Source organism: Hyla sarda, unplaced genomic scaffold (genome assembly GCF_029499605.1).
Source record: "Hyla sarda isolate aHylSar1 unplaced genomic scaffold, aHylSar1.hap1 scaffold_38, whole genome shotgun sequence".
NCBI classification, from domain to species: Eukaryota; Metazoa; Chordata; class Amphibia; order Anura; family Hylidae; genus Hyla; species Hyla sarda.
Genome location: NW_026610399.1, coordinates 670,378 through 687,617, shown reverse-complemented (window position 1 = coordinate 687,617; position 17,240 = coordinate 670,378). Strand labels below are relative to the sequence as shown.

The 17,240-nt window shown below is 41.9% G+C and overlaps 3 protein-coding genes across 3 annotated transcripts in view; 1 reads left to right on the top strand and 2 right to left on the bottom strand.

The window, feature by feature from the left end:
- Positions 1-26: 26 nt before the first annotated feature.
- On the bottom strand, positions 27-407 carry LOC130332632 (histone H2B 1.1). The gene has a single exon (XM_056553800.1). It carries the CDS (start codon positions 405-407, stop codon positions 27-29), a length of 381 nt encoding a protein of 126 aa, XP_056409775.1.
- Positions 408-744: 337 nt separating this feature from the next.
- On the top strand, positions 745-1,408 carry LOC130332626 (histone H2A type 1). The gene has a single exon (XM_056553795.1). It carries the CDS (start codon positions 745-747, stop codon positions 1,135-1,137), a length of 393 nt encoding a protein of 130 aa, XP_056409770.1. The 3' UTR covers positions 1,138-1,408.
- A 2,004-nt stretch (positions 1,409-3,412) lies between these two features.
- The window catches only part of LOC130332630 (uncharacterized), a 45,407-nt gene continuing 31,579 nt past the window's right edge, over positions 3,413-17,240 (bottom strand). Inside the window, exon 4 of the mRNA XM_056553799.1 lies at positions 3,413-3,827. Within this exon, the coding sequence (XP_056409774.1) occupies positions 3,413-3,827 (415 nt within the window). The remainder of the gene's footprint in view (positions 3,828-17,240) is intronic.

The following is a 17,240-nucleotide window of genomic DNA, read 5'->3' as shown; positions in this document are numbered from 1 at the left end:
GGGGTGACAGCAGGAGGCGGAGCAGGTTACTTGGCGCTGGTGTACTTGGTGACGGCCTTGGTGCCCTCGGACACGGCGTGCTTGGCCAGCTCTCCAGGCAGCAGCAGGCGCACGGCGGTCTGGATCTCCCGGGAGGTGATGGTGGAGCGCTTGTTGTAGTGAGCCAGGCGGGAGGCTTCCCCTGCGATGCGCTCGAAGATATCATTCACAAAGGAGTTCATGATGCCCATGGCCTTGGAGGAGATGCCGGTGTCAGGGTGGACCTGCTTGAGCACCTTGTACACGTAGATGGCATAGCTTTCCTTCCTGGTCTTCCTTCGCTTCTTGCCGTCCTTCTTCTGAGTCTTGGTCACGGCTTTCTTGGAGCCTTTCTTGGGCGCTGGAGCAGACTTGGCGGGATCAGGCATGATGATCAGTCACAATCCTTCTTCACTAGAACAGAGAGAGAATAATGATGCTTCCTCCTCCCACCGCAGCCGTATTTATAGGCAGCCCATGCAAATGAGAAATGCTGTCTGCTCGCTGTTCTACTGGAGGAGCAAATCATGTGACCTGTGGGAGCGTCCTAAACCACGCCCTGGGAATTATTTATTGGTCAAGTCTCGTCACCATTGGCCGGATTCAAATCTACCCAATCACAGGAGCCGGAGGGCGGAGCTGAAACCTATAAAAGGCAGCAGAAGGAAAAATAATAGTTACATCTCGGAGAGGATTCTCTTGAACATTTGGGATTCACTTACCATTATGTCTGGACGCGGCAAACAAGGAGGGAAGGTTCGGGCTAAGGCAAAGACCCGCTCATCCCGGGCAGGACTTCAGTTCCCCGTCGGTCGTGTGCACAGGCTTCTCCGCAAAGGGAACTATGCCGAGAGGGTGGGCGCCGGTGCTCCCGTGTACCTGGCCGCTGTGCTGGAGTATTTAACCGCTGAGATCCTGGAATTGGCCGGTAATGCCGCCCGGGACAACAAGAAGACCCGCATCATCCCCCGTCACCTGCAGCTGGCCGTGCGCAATGACGAGGAGCTGAACAAGCTGCTGGGAGGGGTGACCATCGCCCAGGGAGGCGTCCTCCCCAACATCCAGGCCGTGCTGCTGCCCAAAAAGACCGAGAGCAGCAAAGCGGCAAAGAGCAAGTGATCACCGCTTATCCCAGACCCATCCTGAACACCAAAGGCTCTTCTAAGAGCCACCCACATTGTCTACTACAGAGCTGGCACCGCTGATCTCGGGTGTGAAAGGGATTTGAGCTGCTATATTTTTCTTACGTAGGACTACGTGTGGGTTGTGCCGAATGTAGTTGGTATCTGAGGGTTAATTCTCTTGTAATGAGTACATTTTCTTAAGTGACCGCAGTGTAGAGATGGCGCCCCCTATACTGTAACCTCCTGAACACATCGGATCTCCAGCCGATCAGGGGTCAGCGCTTCTCCATCGCTGGTTACATATAGATCCCGGCACTCGCTGTATACAGTGCCCGGGAATAATCGCCCCAGAGCCGGCCGGTCCTGACACCTTATTACATGGAGACAATGAGCGCTTTGTATCCGACTATAGAACTGTTATGTTCCCGCTCATTCTACAGTTATCGCTGTAGAATGAAAATGTTGAATAAATAAAAATATAAATGACACAAATATAATTAAGAATAAAACGAGGGAAGTTGTAGTAAACTAGATATTCTCAGCTGGGTCGCTCGGAGTACAATAACATTGATCATGAAACATAATAGTCATCTCAGAGCCCTTTAGATACTAGGATTATTGGTTAAAATAGATAGTAATCACATAAAAACATAAAATAGTTAACCCATTAATGCACTAGTAAAACAGACAGATCGGTGAAGTGAAGGAAATTCTGAGTTGTTATAAAGAGTAACAATCCCGCTAGATGTAACGAATGAGACTAGAAACACTTTGTTACTAAGAAAATGTCTCAATATTAATTCCAATAAAGAAACATAAAACACCATTTGAATAGTTTTGGTTGGACACGATGTATGATATCGCACTGTGTGTATGCTACCAATGAAAATGTGAGTCCTATGCGCAATATTCGTAAATTAGAGTCCTGAACTAATAGTAAAAGGCCGGTGTACACTCACCGCTCACCCTCCTGCTGTCCCGGCTCAGCTTGTGAATAAATCGGCCTGAGGGGGAGAGATCGGTGGTGTCTATTTTAAACAATAATATTAGTAACCACAGGGTCCTGAGATTACTTTTGATTCATGATAAATGGTGTGTGTGTATATATGTGTATTTTATTTTTTTCCCCTGTAACTTTCCTCCTTTTATTCTGATCAATTTAATTGTTCCTTTTGCTCCATTTTTTTCCTTCCATTATTAGTCTCCCATTCTCTATCCCTTCCCTCCCAGGAGGCTGAGATTCTCGGACACTTATTCGGATAGAGAACACCGAAGGTCTAGGAGATTATTTACTATTAATAGATTAGTCCTGAGCTTTTCTATTAGCGCTATATTCACACGGACACGCGTTATATTCAGATCGGGAAGGATTTCATCAATGACGGGCCCGGAAATCTCTTCCCCCAATAAGACTTCATCAGGTCTAAATACACTGTGATCGCTGACAGGTAAAATAGATTGTAAAACAACCGCACGGTCAGTGTTCACACTGGGCGATCTCTTGCAGCAGAGTGACATAATATCGGAATGTATTACATTAAATCACTACAAACTAACAATGTATAAAATACAGGATAGCTTTCCCCGCCGCATTCTCAGCAGTGTCCGGCTGCAGGGTGTGATCGGTATCAGGTCTGGAATAGGACAGGGACGCGGCTCCTCTATATACTCTGCAGGGAAGACCCCGTATACACCCACCATTGTGATGTCAGCCCCGGACACAGTGTCCTCTCTCCTACCGCATCAGCCTCACTAGAATCCCCCTGATCGGCCCCAACAGTTTCCCCTCCGCCGCCTTTTTCTTCCTATTTACAGAAACCAGAGGAATGCAGTCACGTGTACAGGGAAGAGGACGAGACAAAGGGAGAAACGACCAGAAGAAGAGCGGGAATTTCAAAATAGTCAACTGCGGTGATCATCCAATGAGCGAACATTCGGGTCTATAACTCCGCCTAGAGTTAACCCTTTAGTGCCCGCTCGTTTCCCCTCTATGCACCAATTACGATCCCAAGTGTCGGGAGACAGAAGCCAGCAGCACCGATCACACACAGGCGCATTACACTGCAGAGGACACGATCTTCATCACTATAGTAACTAACCCTCAGTGCTGAGTTACGTTCAAAGGCAGAGAACAATCCCGGGATCCTGCTTATGAAAACAGGCGGAGTATAGGAGCAGAACAATGGAGAGGATAAGGAATCAGCTCGTTCTATAGATAATTTGGTGGCTCTGAAAAGAGCCTTTGTGTTGTATGCGGGTCTCGGGCAGATCTAAGCTCGCTCCCCACGGATCCTGCGGGCCAGCTGGATGTCTTTGGGCATGATGGTGACTCTCTTGGCATGGATGGCGCACAGATTGGTGTCCTCAAAGAGTCCCACCAGATAAGCCTCGCTGGCCTCCTGCAGGGCCATGACCGCCGAGCTCTGGAAGCGAAGATCGGTCTTGAAGTCCTGGGCGATCTCCCTCACCAGGCGCTGGAAGGGGAGCTTCCGGATCAGCAGCTCAGTGGACTTCTGGTAGCGGCGGATCTCACGGAGAGCCACTGTACCTGGACGGTAGCGGTGAGGCTTCTTCACCCCGCCAGTGGCGGGAGCGCTCTTCCTGGCGGCCTTGGTAGCCAGCTGCTTGCGGGGAGCTTTCCCTCCGGTGGATTTACGAGCGGTCTGCTTGGTCCTGGCCATGATTCTACGTACACAGCGGAGAAGTGATGGGAAGAGAGGAAAGAGCGGAATATTTATACTCCTGGTCTCATCACCATTGGCTCATGTAAACCCCACCCCTGCATCCCATTGGCTGATTCTTACAACCAATGAGCCCGCCAAAATACATGTGACGTCAACAATTGTTCTTTGTTAGAAAGAGGCAGGACCCATCCTCGCCCTATTCGGCCCTTCCCTGCGGATGGACGTAACTCCCGATAATAGCGCCCTCCCCCGTGTCCCCTCAGACATGACGCGGTGCCCCATATCGGGTGTTCACACTGAATATAGGGGAGCGGCAGGCAATCAGACTCTATTCGGGACTGCATGACTTTATATAGTAATAAAACTATGCAGCAAACTAACCCTCAGGATGGGGGAAATAATATGTACACAACCTATTACCCAAAGGGTTACATTTATCCCCAAATGTCTGGTAAATCAATAATTTCCATAATCCCGTCTATCCTTAGGGCGTCATTTATCACAGCAGTGTAAATCCTTATAGTTTATACACAGGATCTACAATGTGTTACAATAGTGACACCTGGTGGAGAGATTTATAATCTTTTTGTTGCCGATTTGTAACTATTTATATTTCCCCCAAGCGCTGACCCTACAAGTGTTACAGAAAGATACAACTATGGTTGGTTACAGAACAGACTCAGCTGAGTGTTCATAAGGGGATCTAGAACTAGTAAAGACAGATGTATTGGGATTGATAATATATAATAAAGTGATGATAATATAGAAGGGATTTATATCACTGTATTATATCCTCTATATATCCCAGGGGTTATGACGGACGTTATTCAGCTGTTCACATAAAATGGATGTTTAAAGGGGTATTCCGGTGGAAAATATTTTTTATAGGTCTTTAACTTCCTTGCACCAGTTGACTTATAAACAGATTTGTAAATTACTTCTATTTAAAAAAAATTACCATTCCAGTACATTTTAGTAGCTTTATGCCACCGAGGAAATTCTTTTAATTTTGAATGTCTTTTCTGTCTTGTGCACAGTGCTCTCTGCTGACACCTCTGTCCGTGTCAGGAACTGTCCAGAGCAGCATAGGTTTGCTATGGAGATTTTCTCCTGCTCTGGACAGTTCCTGATATGGACAGAGGTGTCAGCAGAGAGCACTGTGGACAAGACAAAAAAAAAAAATTCAGAAAGAACAGAATTTTCTCTGTAGCATACAGCTGCTAAAAAGAACAGGAAGGATAAAGATTTTGTAATATAAGTAATTTACAAATCTGTTTAACTTGCTGGCACCAGTTCATTAAAAAAGAAAAAAAAAAACTAGAATACCCCTTTAACCCCTTCATGACCCAGCCCATTTTCACCTTCATGACCTGGGCATTTTTTGAAAATCTGACCACTGTCACTTTAAACATTAATAATTCTGGAATGCTTTTACCTTTCATTCTGATTCCGAGATTGTTTTTTCGTGACATATTCTACTTTATGTTATCGGTAAAATTTCACTGATATTTGTATCCTTTCTTGGTAAAAAATCTAAAAAAATCATGAAAATTTAGAAAATTTTGCATTTTTCTAACTTTGAAAGTCTCTGCTTGAAAGGAAAATGGATATTCCAAATACATTACATATTGATTCACATATAAAATATGTCTACTTTGTGTTTGCATAAAAAAATTGACATGTTTTTACTTTTGGAGGGCACCAGAGGCTTCAAAGTTCCGCAGCAATTTTCCAATTTTTCTCAAGATTTTCAAAATCGTAATTTTTCAGGGCCCAGTTCAGGTTGGAAGTGGATTTTAAGGGTCTTCTTATTAGAAATACCCCATAAATGACCCCATTATAAAAACTGCACCCCCCAAAGTATTCAAAATGACATTCAGTAAGTGTTTTAACCCTTTAGGTGTTTCACAGGAATAGCAGCAAAGTGAAGGAGAAAATTCTAAATCTTCATTTTTTACACTTGCATTTTCTTGTAGACCCAATTTTTGAATTTTTACAAGGGGTAAAAGGAGAGAAATCACCCTAAAATTGGTAACCCAATTTCTCTCGAGTAAGGAAATACCTCATATGCGTATGTAAAGTGTTCGGCGGGCGCAGTAGAGGGCTCAGAAGGGAAGGAGCGACAATGGGATTTTGGAGAGTGAGTTTTTCTGAAAGGGTTTTTGGGGGGCATGTCCCATTTAGGAAGCCCCTATGGTGCCAGAACAGTGGACCCCCCCACATGTGACCCCATTTTGGAAACTATACCCCTCATGGAATTTAATAAGGGGTGCAGTGAGCATTTACACCCCACTGGTGTTTGACAGATATTTGAAACAGTGGACTGTGCAAATCAAAAATTTTATTTTTCATTTTCACAGACCACTGTTCCAAAAATCTGTCATACACCAGTGGGGTGTAAATGCTCACTGCACCCCTTATTACATTCCGTGAGGGGTGTAGTTTCCAAAATGGGGTCACATATGGATATTTATTGTTTTGCGTTTGTCAGAACTGCTGTAACAATCAGCCACCCCTGTGCAAATCGCCTCAAATGTACATGGTGCACTCTCCCTTCTGGGCCTTGTTGTGCGCCCCCAGAGCACTTTGTGCCCACATATGGAGTATCTCCGTACTCGGGAGAAATTGCATTACAAATTTAGAGGGTCTCTTTTCCCTTTTACCTCTTGTGAAAATGAAAAGTATAGGGCAACACCAGCATGTCAGTGTAAAAAAAAAATTTTTTTTTTACACTAACATGCTGGTGTAGACCCCAACTTCACCTTTTCATAAGGGGTTAAAGAAGAAAAAGCCCCCCAAAATTTGTAAGGCAATTTCTCCCGAGTACGGCGATACCCCATATGTGTCCCAAAACTGTTGCCCTGAAATACGACAGGGCTCCAAAGTGAGAGAGCGCCATGCGCATTTGAGGCCTGAATTAGGGATTTGCATAGGGGTGGACATAGGGGTATTCTACGCCAGTGATTCCCAAACAGGGTGCCTCCAGCTGTTGCAAAACTCTCAGCATGCCTGGACAGTCAATGGCTGTCCGGCAATACTGGGAGTTATTATTTTGCAACAGCTGGAGGCTCCGTTTTGGAAACAGTAGCGTACCAGACGTTTTTCATTTTTTGGGGGGAGGGGGGCTGTGTAGGGGTATGTGTATATGTAGTGTTTTTTTACTTTTTATTTTAGGTTAGTGTTAGTGTAATGTAGTGTTTTTAGGGTACAGTCACATGTGCAGAGGTTCACAGCAAGTTTGCCGCTGGAAGTTTGAGCTGCAGCGCAAAATTTGCGCCATCTCAAACTTGCAGCACTCACTGTAAACCTCCGCCCATGTGAGTGTACCCTGTACATTCACATTGGGGGGAGGGGGCAAACATCCAGCTGTTGCAAACTCCGAGCATGCCCTTTGGCTGTCCGTGCATGCTGGGAGTTGTAGTTTTGCAACAGCTGGAAAAACACTGGTTTGGAAACACTAAGTTAAGTAATAAACTTTCAAGTGTTTTGCAACCAAACTTAGTGTTTCCAAACCAGTGTGCCTCCAGCTGTTGCAAAACTACAACTCCCAGCATGCATGGTCTGTCAGTGCATGCTGGGAGTTATAGTTTTGCAACAATTGCAACAGCTGGAGGCACTGAGGTAGGAAATGGACAATGTTTCCCAACTAGTGTGCCTCCAGTTGTTGCAAAACTACAACTCCCAGCATGCCCAGACTGCCCAGGCATGCTGGAAGTTGTAGTTCGGCAATATCTGAAGGATCAGATGTTGCCGAACTACAACTTCCAGCATGCTTGGGCAGTCTGGGCATGCTGGGAGTTGTAGTTTTGCAACATCTGGAGGTCCACAGTTTGGAGACCACTGTATAATGGTCTCCAATCTGTGCTCTTCCAGATGTTAGAGAACTACAACTCCCAGCATGCCTCGACAGACTGAGCATGCTGAGATTTGTAGTTTTGCAACATCTGGAAGAGCACAGATTGGAGACCATTATACAGTGGTCTCCAAGCTGTGGACCTCCAGATGTTGCAAAACTACAACTCCCAGCATGCCCAGAAAGCCAAAGGCTGTCTGGGCATGCTGGGAGTTGCAGTTTTGAAACTCTCAGAGTTTTGAAACTCACCTCCGGGACGCAGCGCAGCCAGGACCGCATGGAAGACGCCGGGACCGCCGGGACCGCTCGGGACACCGCTCCGACGGGTAAGTGATGCCGGGGGACGGGTCAGGGACACTTAGCAGAGCGGTGTGTGTCCCGATCCCCGTGATCGGGACTCACACACCGCGCTGCTATCAGCTAGTCAGATTTGACCAGCTGATAGCAGCGATCGCTGGGGGGGGGGTGGGGGACGAAACCCCCCGTGGTCGCACGGTAAGATCTTTACGGGCGCTGCGGGATGCCGCGAGTAGCGGCAGTAATGTTCATGACGTACAGGTATGTCATAGGTCGGGAAGGGGTTAATAATGGATGAATACTCACAGTGTGAAAGTAGCCGAGCAATCCAAAAAAGTAATGGAGATACCCTTTTTAATAACATTTCCTAGGGTACCATTAAAAAAAAAAAAAATATATATATATATATATATATATATATATATATATATATATATATATTAAAAAAATATACCATAGTAATGGAAAAAATTGTATGTGTGTCTTTTTCACTTTATTTCTTTTTATTTTTTTTATAGGTAGAACCACTACTCCCAGCATGGAGAAAGAAAAAAAATAATTCCATTGTATAATCAATACTATTATGACATTTGTAACACTAGCAGAAGTTTTAAATGCCCAACACTGAAAGGGGATTGGCTGATGAAGTCACATGTTCTGTTCTGGCCAATAGACAGATACTTTCCCCAAACTGTTAATCTCAATGAGCAATTAGAACGTTCTCTGCTCAATTATAGAGAAATATTCTAATTGGTAATTGTGATTGACAGGGGAAAGTATCTTTGGATTGGTCAGAACAGAGCATGTGACTTCATCAGCCAATCCCTGTTCAGTGCGGAATATATACAGCTCTGCAGGAATGCGGCTGATTCCTCTATTTTCTTCCTGTGTGCGCAACGGCCGCCATCTATAGCTTCTGTGTATTATAAATAAAAAATATATAATAATATATACTATATATTTGATAAAGAAAGTCAAGGACCCAGCTGGCCTCTCTGTGTCCCTGGGGGCCCCATGTGCTGAAACTCTGCAGGCGGCTGCCCTCAGTGAATAGAACACATGATGACTGCTGACACTGACAGTTGTATTTATTTTATATATATTTCTTACATAGCTGGTCATTAAAAGCACATTACAGTACGAGCCACAGAGACCACATAGGTGTCAGCTATAGCACCTTCACATTAGGGTCAACCCCCATAACATCCCAGTCACAGTGCCCCATAATAATGCCACCCACAGTGCCCCATAATAATGCCAACCACAGTGCCCCATAATAATGCCAACCACAGTGCCCCATAATAATGCCAACCACAGTGCCCCATAATAATGCCAACCACAGTGCCCCATAATAATGCCACCCACAGTGCCCCACAATAATGCCACCCACAGTGCCCCATAATAATGCCACCCACAGTGCCCCATAATAATGCCAACCACAGTGCCCCATAATAATGCCAACCACAGTGCCCCATAATAATGCCACCCACAGTGCCCCATAATAATGCCACCCACAGTGCCCCATAGTAATGCCAACCACATTATCGGCATATCGGCAAGGTAATTGCCGATAACAACAATGTCAAAAATTGTGAATATCAGTCGATACTATCGGCCAAACCGATAAACGGGGTGAGGAGTACTGTCGCCATCTTAGGGCAAGGCAAGCAGAAGGGCAAATATTATGTGAATAATAGATAGTGTGAACTCAAACCAAAACATAAGGGGAAAATGTGAAACCCTCTATATTTATACGGAGGTGCTGCTCAAGCTTGGATTTTTCTATCTATCTATCTATAATCCAAGGGAAACAGCACCCCAAAAAAAGGAAGTAGCGGTGCACGCAGAGCCGGACCCTGGTCAATGGTCCTATCTGTGATATACATTAATAGAAGTCCGCAGCACACAATCCGAATGAGTGAAAAAAAAGTGAAGTTTTATTCCATAAACAGGTGAAAGTTACAGCGACGGTTCAACCAGCTCTCCTGGTCTTTCTCAAGCATCAGGAGAGCTGGTTGAAACGTCGCTGTAACTTTCACCTGTTTATGGAATAAACTACACTTTTTTTCACTTATTCGGATTGTGTGCTGCGGACTTCTACTAATGTATATCTATCTATCTATCTCGTATCTATCTATCTCATATCTATATCTATTTATCTCATTTCTATCTATCTCATATCTATATATCTATCTCATATCTATCTATCTATCTATCTATCTATCTATCTATCTATCTCATATCTATCTACCTACCGTGTTTCTCAGAAAATAAGCCCGGGTCTTATATTAATTTTAGTCACAAAAAACACACTAGGGCTTAGTTTCAGGGTAGGGCTTATTTATTTATGGGGGGGGGGGGGGGTCCTGTGGGAGTGTGTAGGATGGGGGGCTGTTCCGGTCCGCATTACAGTATTACACATCATAGGCTTAGATACACAGCTCAGTAACATAAAATAGGCTTAGATAAATCAGCTCAGCAGGTAGTACTGCACATCATAGGCTTAGATACATCAACTCAGCAGATATTATCACACATCATAAGGTTAGATTCACAGCTCAGCAGACAGTATCACACATCATAAGGTTAGATACACAGCTCAGCAATATCTTACATCATAAACTTAGATTCACAGCTCAACAGACAGTATCACACATCATAAACTTAGATACACAGCTGAGCAGACAGTATCACACATCATAAGCTTAGATACACAGCTCAGCAGTATCACAGATCATAAGCTTAGATACACAACTCAGCAATATCTCACATCATAAACTTAGATACACAGCTCAACAAACAGTATCACACATCATAAGCTTAGATACACAGCTCAGCAGTATTACAAATCATAAGCTTAGATACACAGCTCAGCAGTATCACACATCGTAAGCTTAGATACACATCTCAGCAGTATCACACATCATAAGCTTAGATACACAGCTCAGCAGTATCACATCATAAGCTTAGATACACAGCTCAGCAGTATCACACATCATAAGCTTAGATACACAGCTCAGCAGTATCACATCATAAGCTTAGATACACAGATCAGCAGTATCACACATCGTAAGCTTAGATACACAGCTCAGCAGTATCACACATCATAAGCTTAGATACACAGCTCAGCAGTATCACACATCATAAGCTTAGATACACAGCTCAGCAGTATCACGCATCATAAGCTTTTATACACAGCTCAGCAGTATTACAAATCATAAGCTTTTATACACAGCTCAGCAGTATCACACATCATAAGCTTAGATATACAGCTCAGCAGTATCACATCATAAGCTTAGATACACAGCTCAGCAGTATCACATCATAAGCTTAGATACACAGCTCAGCAGTATCACATCATAAGCTTAGATACACAGATCAGCAGTATCACATCATAAGCTTAGATACACAGATCAGCAGTATCACACATCATAAGCTTAGATACACAGCTCAGCAGTATCACACATCGTAAGCTTAGATACACAGCTCAGCAGTATCACACATCATAAGATTAGATACACAGCTCAGCAGTATCACATCATAAGCTTAGATACACGGCTCAGCAGTATCACACATCATAAGCTTAGATACACGGCTCAGCAGTATCACACATCATAAGCTTACATACACTGCTCAGCAGTATCACACATCATAAGCTTAGATACACAACTCAGCAGTATCACACATCGTAAGCTTAGATACACAGCTCAGCAGTATCACACATCGTTAGCTTAGATACACAGCTCAGCAGTATCACACATCATAAGCTTAGATACACAGCTCAGCAGTATCACACACAGCACTTCTGTGCCTCTGGCAGTCTCAGCTCCCTGATTGTTCAGCAGGATGGTCTCCATTGTATTAAGGCAGGGCTCCGCTCCCATCACCATGACAACCATCTTGTTTGTATGCTGATCTGCAGCGCACACTCCTGGGATAAGACGCCGGCAAACACATAAGGAGGAGGTAAATATTGGAATCATATTAGCAAAGAAGACAAAGCTTAGATACAATATGTAGATCAGCGGAGTAGATTAACCACCATAGACTTACGGAGCCTGTTGCAAAACTACAATTCCCAGCATGCCCGGACAGCCTATGGTTGTCCGGGCATGCTGGGAGTTGTAGTTTTGTAATAGCTGGAGACAGCCTGACGGGGAAACACTGGACAAAAGTATATGGAGCCTCATGAGGGGATCTGTTCAGGGGGCTTGAATAATATTGATTGTGACTGAATAAAATAATTCCTGAGATTTTATTGGTTGTTTCACCTTCATATATAGTAATAAATAATATCACTGTATACTGTACATATAAATAACACCACCATATACTGTATACATAAACAATACCACCATATACTGTACACATAAATAACACCGCCATATACTGTACACATAAATAATACCACCATGTACTGTACATAAAAATAACACCGCCATATGCTGTACACATAAATAATACCGCCATATACTGTACACATAAATAATACCACTGTATACTGTACACATAAACAATACCACCATGTACTGTACATATAAATAACACCACCATATAATGTACACATAAATAATACCGCCATATACTGTACACATAAATAATACCAACGTATACTATACACATAAATAATACCATTGTATACTGTACACATAAATAATACCACAATATACTATACACATAAATAATACCAGTGTATACTGTACACAAAAATAATACCACTGTATACTGTACATATAAATAACACAGCCATATACTGTACACATAAACAATACCCCCATATACTGTACACATAAATAATGCCATTGTATACTGTACACATAAATAATACCACCGTATACTGTGCACATAAATACCACTGCCAGATATTCTACACATAAATAATACCACTGTATACTGTACATATAAATAATAACACTGTATACTGTACACATAAATAATACTGCCATATACTGTACACATAAATAATGCCGCCATATACTTTACACATAAATATTACCACTGTATACTGTACATATAAATAATAACTCTGTATACTGTACACATAAATAATACTGCCATATACTATACACATAAATAATACCACTGTATACTGTACACATAAATAATGCCATTGTATACTGTACACATAAATAATACCACCGTATACTGTACACATAAATACCACCGCCAGATATTCTACACATAAATAATACCACTGTATACTGTACATATAAATAATAACACTGTATACTGTACACATAAATAATACTGCCATATACTATACACATAAATAATACCCCCATATTCTGTACACATAAATAATACCGCCATATTCTGTACACATAAATAATACCGCCATATTCTGTACACTTAAATTTATATCTGCCGTCATTTCCACGCTGATCCAGAGTTCTCCCTCCTGTTCAGCAAATTAACAGCCTTGTTATTCCTGAGTATACGGGGAAACGGGGGATCAGCACCGGAATGAAGGCGGAGGTAATAAATATATATTTATTTATTTTTTTCTAAAGGATGGACAATGCCGGCAAAAATCTGGTAATCTGCCTCGATATAAATAACACTGCCATATACTATGTATATATACCCCCCCCCCCCCTTATGGTTTTATTGCCCCCTCTGGCCTTTTTGCAGCAGCTAAAGGTGGGCAGGAAACCAAAAACAGCCGAAGCGGGCGAATTATGCACTTTGTGCAACTCCAATTGACATTAATGGCAGTTACATAAATAGCCCAGCCCTTCGAGCTCTGGGAGTTGTAGTTTTGCAACAGCTGGAGGCACATTGATTGGGAAATATTGTCATACTACGTTACTTTTCAGATCTTTTGCTGACGTCACTTATGGAACTTCTAAAAAAAAAGTTTTAACTGCAATTCCCTCTCTTATCCACCAGAGGGCAGTGACAGCTGCAGAAATGCCCCCTCCTCATACTCAACATTCTCCAGAGGCCCAGGATCTCCCAGAGGTAAGAAAAAAAAAAAAAAAAAACATTATTCCAAAATCCTACGATCTGCTGCAAAATGTTCTGTAAAAACAATAAACCTTCTTAATCCCTTAATGACTCAGGATATTTTTTATTTATTTATTTATTTGTTGCATTTTCATGTTTTCCTATTATTCCATCTACAGATCTACAGAGCCACATAAGGGTTGATTTTTGCAGGACCTACTGTGTTTTGTAAAGACATTTTTTATTTTACCGTAAAAAAAAAAATTATATATATATATATATATATATATATATATATATATATATATATAATTTTTATTTATTTGTTATTATTAGTATTATTATTATTTATAGGAAAGGGGGCAGTATTTGTATTATATAAGTAGTTAATTTATATTTTCATAAACATTTTTTGGATTTTTTTTTTTTTTTTTATTGGACACTTTTTCAGTCTTGAAGTATTATGTACCCCAAAAAATAATCCCCCAACACAACAGTATTAACAGGAAACTAAAAATGTTAGATTATTTTTGTATGAAATAAGGCGCACAATGTATAAATGAGGGTTTTGAATTGTTTTTGTTCAATTTGCATATCAAACTATTTTTTTCCATTATTACGTTTAAAGCTATTTTAGTTTAAGTATAAATCAATTGTGCAAGTGACGAGTATAAAAAGTCCTTGTTCTCTTCTCTTCTACTCTTAATTCACTGATTAAATGAGGTAGCTGAAGAATGATTACCAACTTACTGAGGGATCAGGTTACAGCTGCGACCAATAGATGTCTATGGTAAAGGAAGGGGGGGGGAGAGGGAACAGCTGCAGATAGAGAAATTGACACACACACAGAGGTTGATGCAGCTTCTAGTAAGTGTTCTGCTTCCTCACTACCATTGGTGAATTTACAATGACACTGCTTAGCACTGCTCTATAATGTCCATGCTGCTGCTACTTTTAAGTGTATGTAAGAGAGAAAGGGACGGGAGCAAAATCTCCATTGGCTAATAGTCTTATAGACATATTGAGGGTGTGCCCCAGGAGCCTGGCAGGTACACACACTAAGCATATACCAAATGCCACAAATAATGATACAATAGTATCACTGATACAAAAAGCTTTTCTTCAAAGGAGAGAGGTTTTCCATTTGACCACTAGATGCCAGTGTTGTACCAATAGTGTGTGGCAGTTGCAGTTTCTAGTAAGTTTTCTGCTTCCTTACTATCATTGCTTAATTTATAGTGACACTGCTTATTACTGTTCTATAATGTCCTCAATGCTGCTGCTATTTCTAAGTGTATGTAAGAGAGAAAGGTAGGGGAGCAAAATCTCCATTGGCTAATAGTCTTATAGACATATTGAGGGTGTGCCCCAGGAGCCTGGGAGGTACACACACCAAGCATATACCAAATGCAACAAATAATGATACAATAGTATCACTGATACAAAAAGCTTTTCTTCAAAGGAGAGAGGTTTTCCATTTGATCACTAGATGCCAATGTTGTACCAATAATGTGTGGTAGGGGCAGTTTCTAGTAGGTTTTCTGCTTCCTTACTATCATTGCTTAATTTACATTGACACTGCTTATTACTGCTCTATAATGTCCTCCATGCTGCTGCTACTTCTAAGTGTATGTAAGAGAGAGAGGTAGGGGAGAAAAATCTCCATTGGCTAATGGAGCCTTATAGATATATCCAGGGTGTGCCCCAGGAGCCTGGCAGGCACACACACCAAGCATATACCAAATGCCACAAATAATGATACAATAGCTTTTCTTTGTGTGATTTTCCTTCTAACCACCAGATGTCAGTGTTGCACCAGTAGTGTGTGGCAGGTGCCGCTTCATCTCCCCATAGACAGCAGTAAATATAGTAACAACTTCAGTTTGTAAAGGAACAAAATAATTGACAATTCCTATCACCCAAGTGACAGGTTTATTTAGTTACAAATTAAGTTTTCGTATAGATTGAAATGTGTTTTTAGACTTATTTTTGTTTTCTCTGTGAGTCAGAGCTGGGCCCCGGTCTAGGATTTCTTCTCTTTAAAATGATGTGCAAATTATTTATTAACATATTTGTTTATTTGCTGTGAATGTAAGAAGTCGATCTGCGTTTATGTTAGAGCAATAAGACGTTGGGAAGGTTTTTGTGTATACCTTGTGCTTACCTGTTTTAGCTGACATGGCAGGCATAGGTGTTTTCAGCCATACTGACTCATACTCCATTACTGAAATGATTTTCTAATGCTGCCTACATTTCCCATGAATCGTCTGGCTTTGCAGATAGGTGTGAAGTCTGATCACTGCACCTAGTCATCTAATTAGAATGCTGGTGCTAAAGGTCACCCCGGGGGGCTGATTAGACCAATATTTCTCAACCAAGATACATCCAGCTTTTGAAAAACTACAACTCCCAGCTATTGTATCATTATTTGTGGCATTTGGTATATGCTTGGTGTGTGTACCTCCCAGGCTTCTGGGGCACACCCTCAATATATCTATAAGGCTCCATTAGCCAATGAAGATTTTGCTCCCCTACCTCTCTCTCTTACATACACTTAGAAGTAGCAGCAGCATGGAGGACATTATAGAGCAGTAATAAGCAGTGTCATTGTAAATTAAGCAAGGATAGTAAGGAAGCAGAAAACTTACTAGAAACTGCACTTGCACCTATTGGTACAACACTGGCATCTACTGGTCAAATGGAAAACCTCACTTTTTTGAAGAAAAGCTTTTTGTATCAGTGATACTATTGTATCATTATTTGTGGCATTTGGTATATGGTTTGTGTGTGTACCTGCCGGGGACATATGCAGGGGGCTCTGCTGGATACAATAACTGAGAGCACTGTGCTATTCCATTGAGCTGGATGAGGCAAAACAAAGTGTACCGCACAGTATATGTCCTTTTACTTTTGGACCCTTTGTATGATAGATAGTGTTGCTCGCGAATATTCGCAATTCGAATATTATTCGCGAATATCGCATATTCGCGAATTCGCGAATTTCGCGAATATAGCGCTATATATTCGTAATTACGAATATTCGTTTTTTTTTTTTTTTTTTCTTCACAGTACACATCACAGTGATCACCCCTATCTGCTTCCAGCTTGTGTGGTGTAAAGAAGGCTCTAATACTACTGTGTGAGACTGGCGTGCGACAATTCGCATATGCGAAAATTAGCATATGCGAATTTTAGCTTATGCTAATTTTGTATCTGCAAATTTTCGCATACGCGAATGTTCGCATATGCGAAAATAAAGCGAGGATATAACGAATATGCGAATATTCGCGAATATATGACGAATATTCGTCCATATAT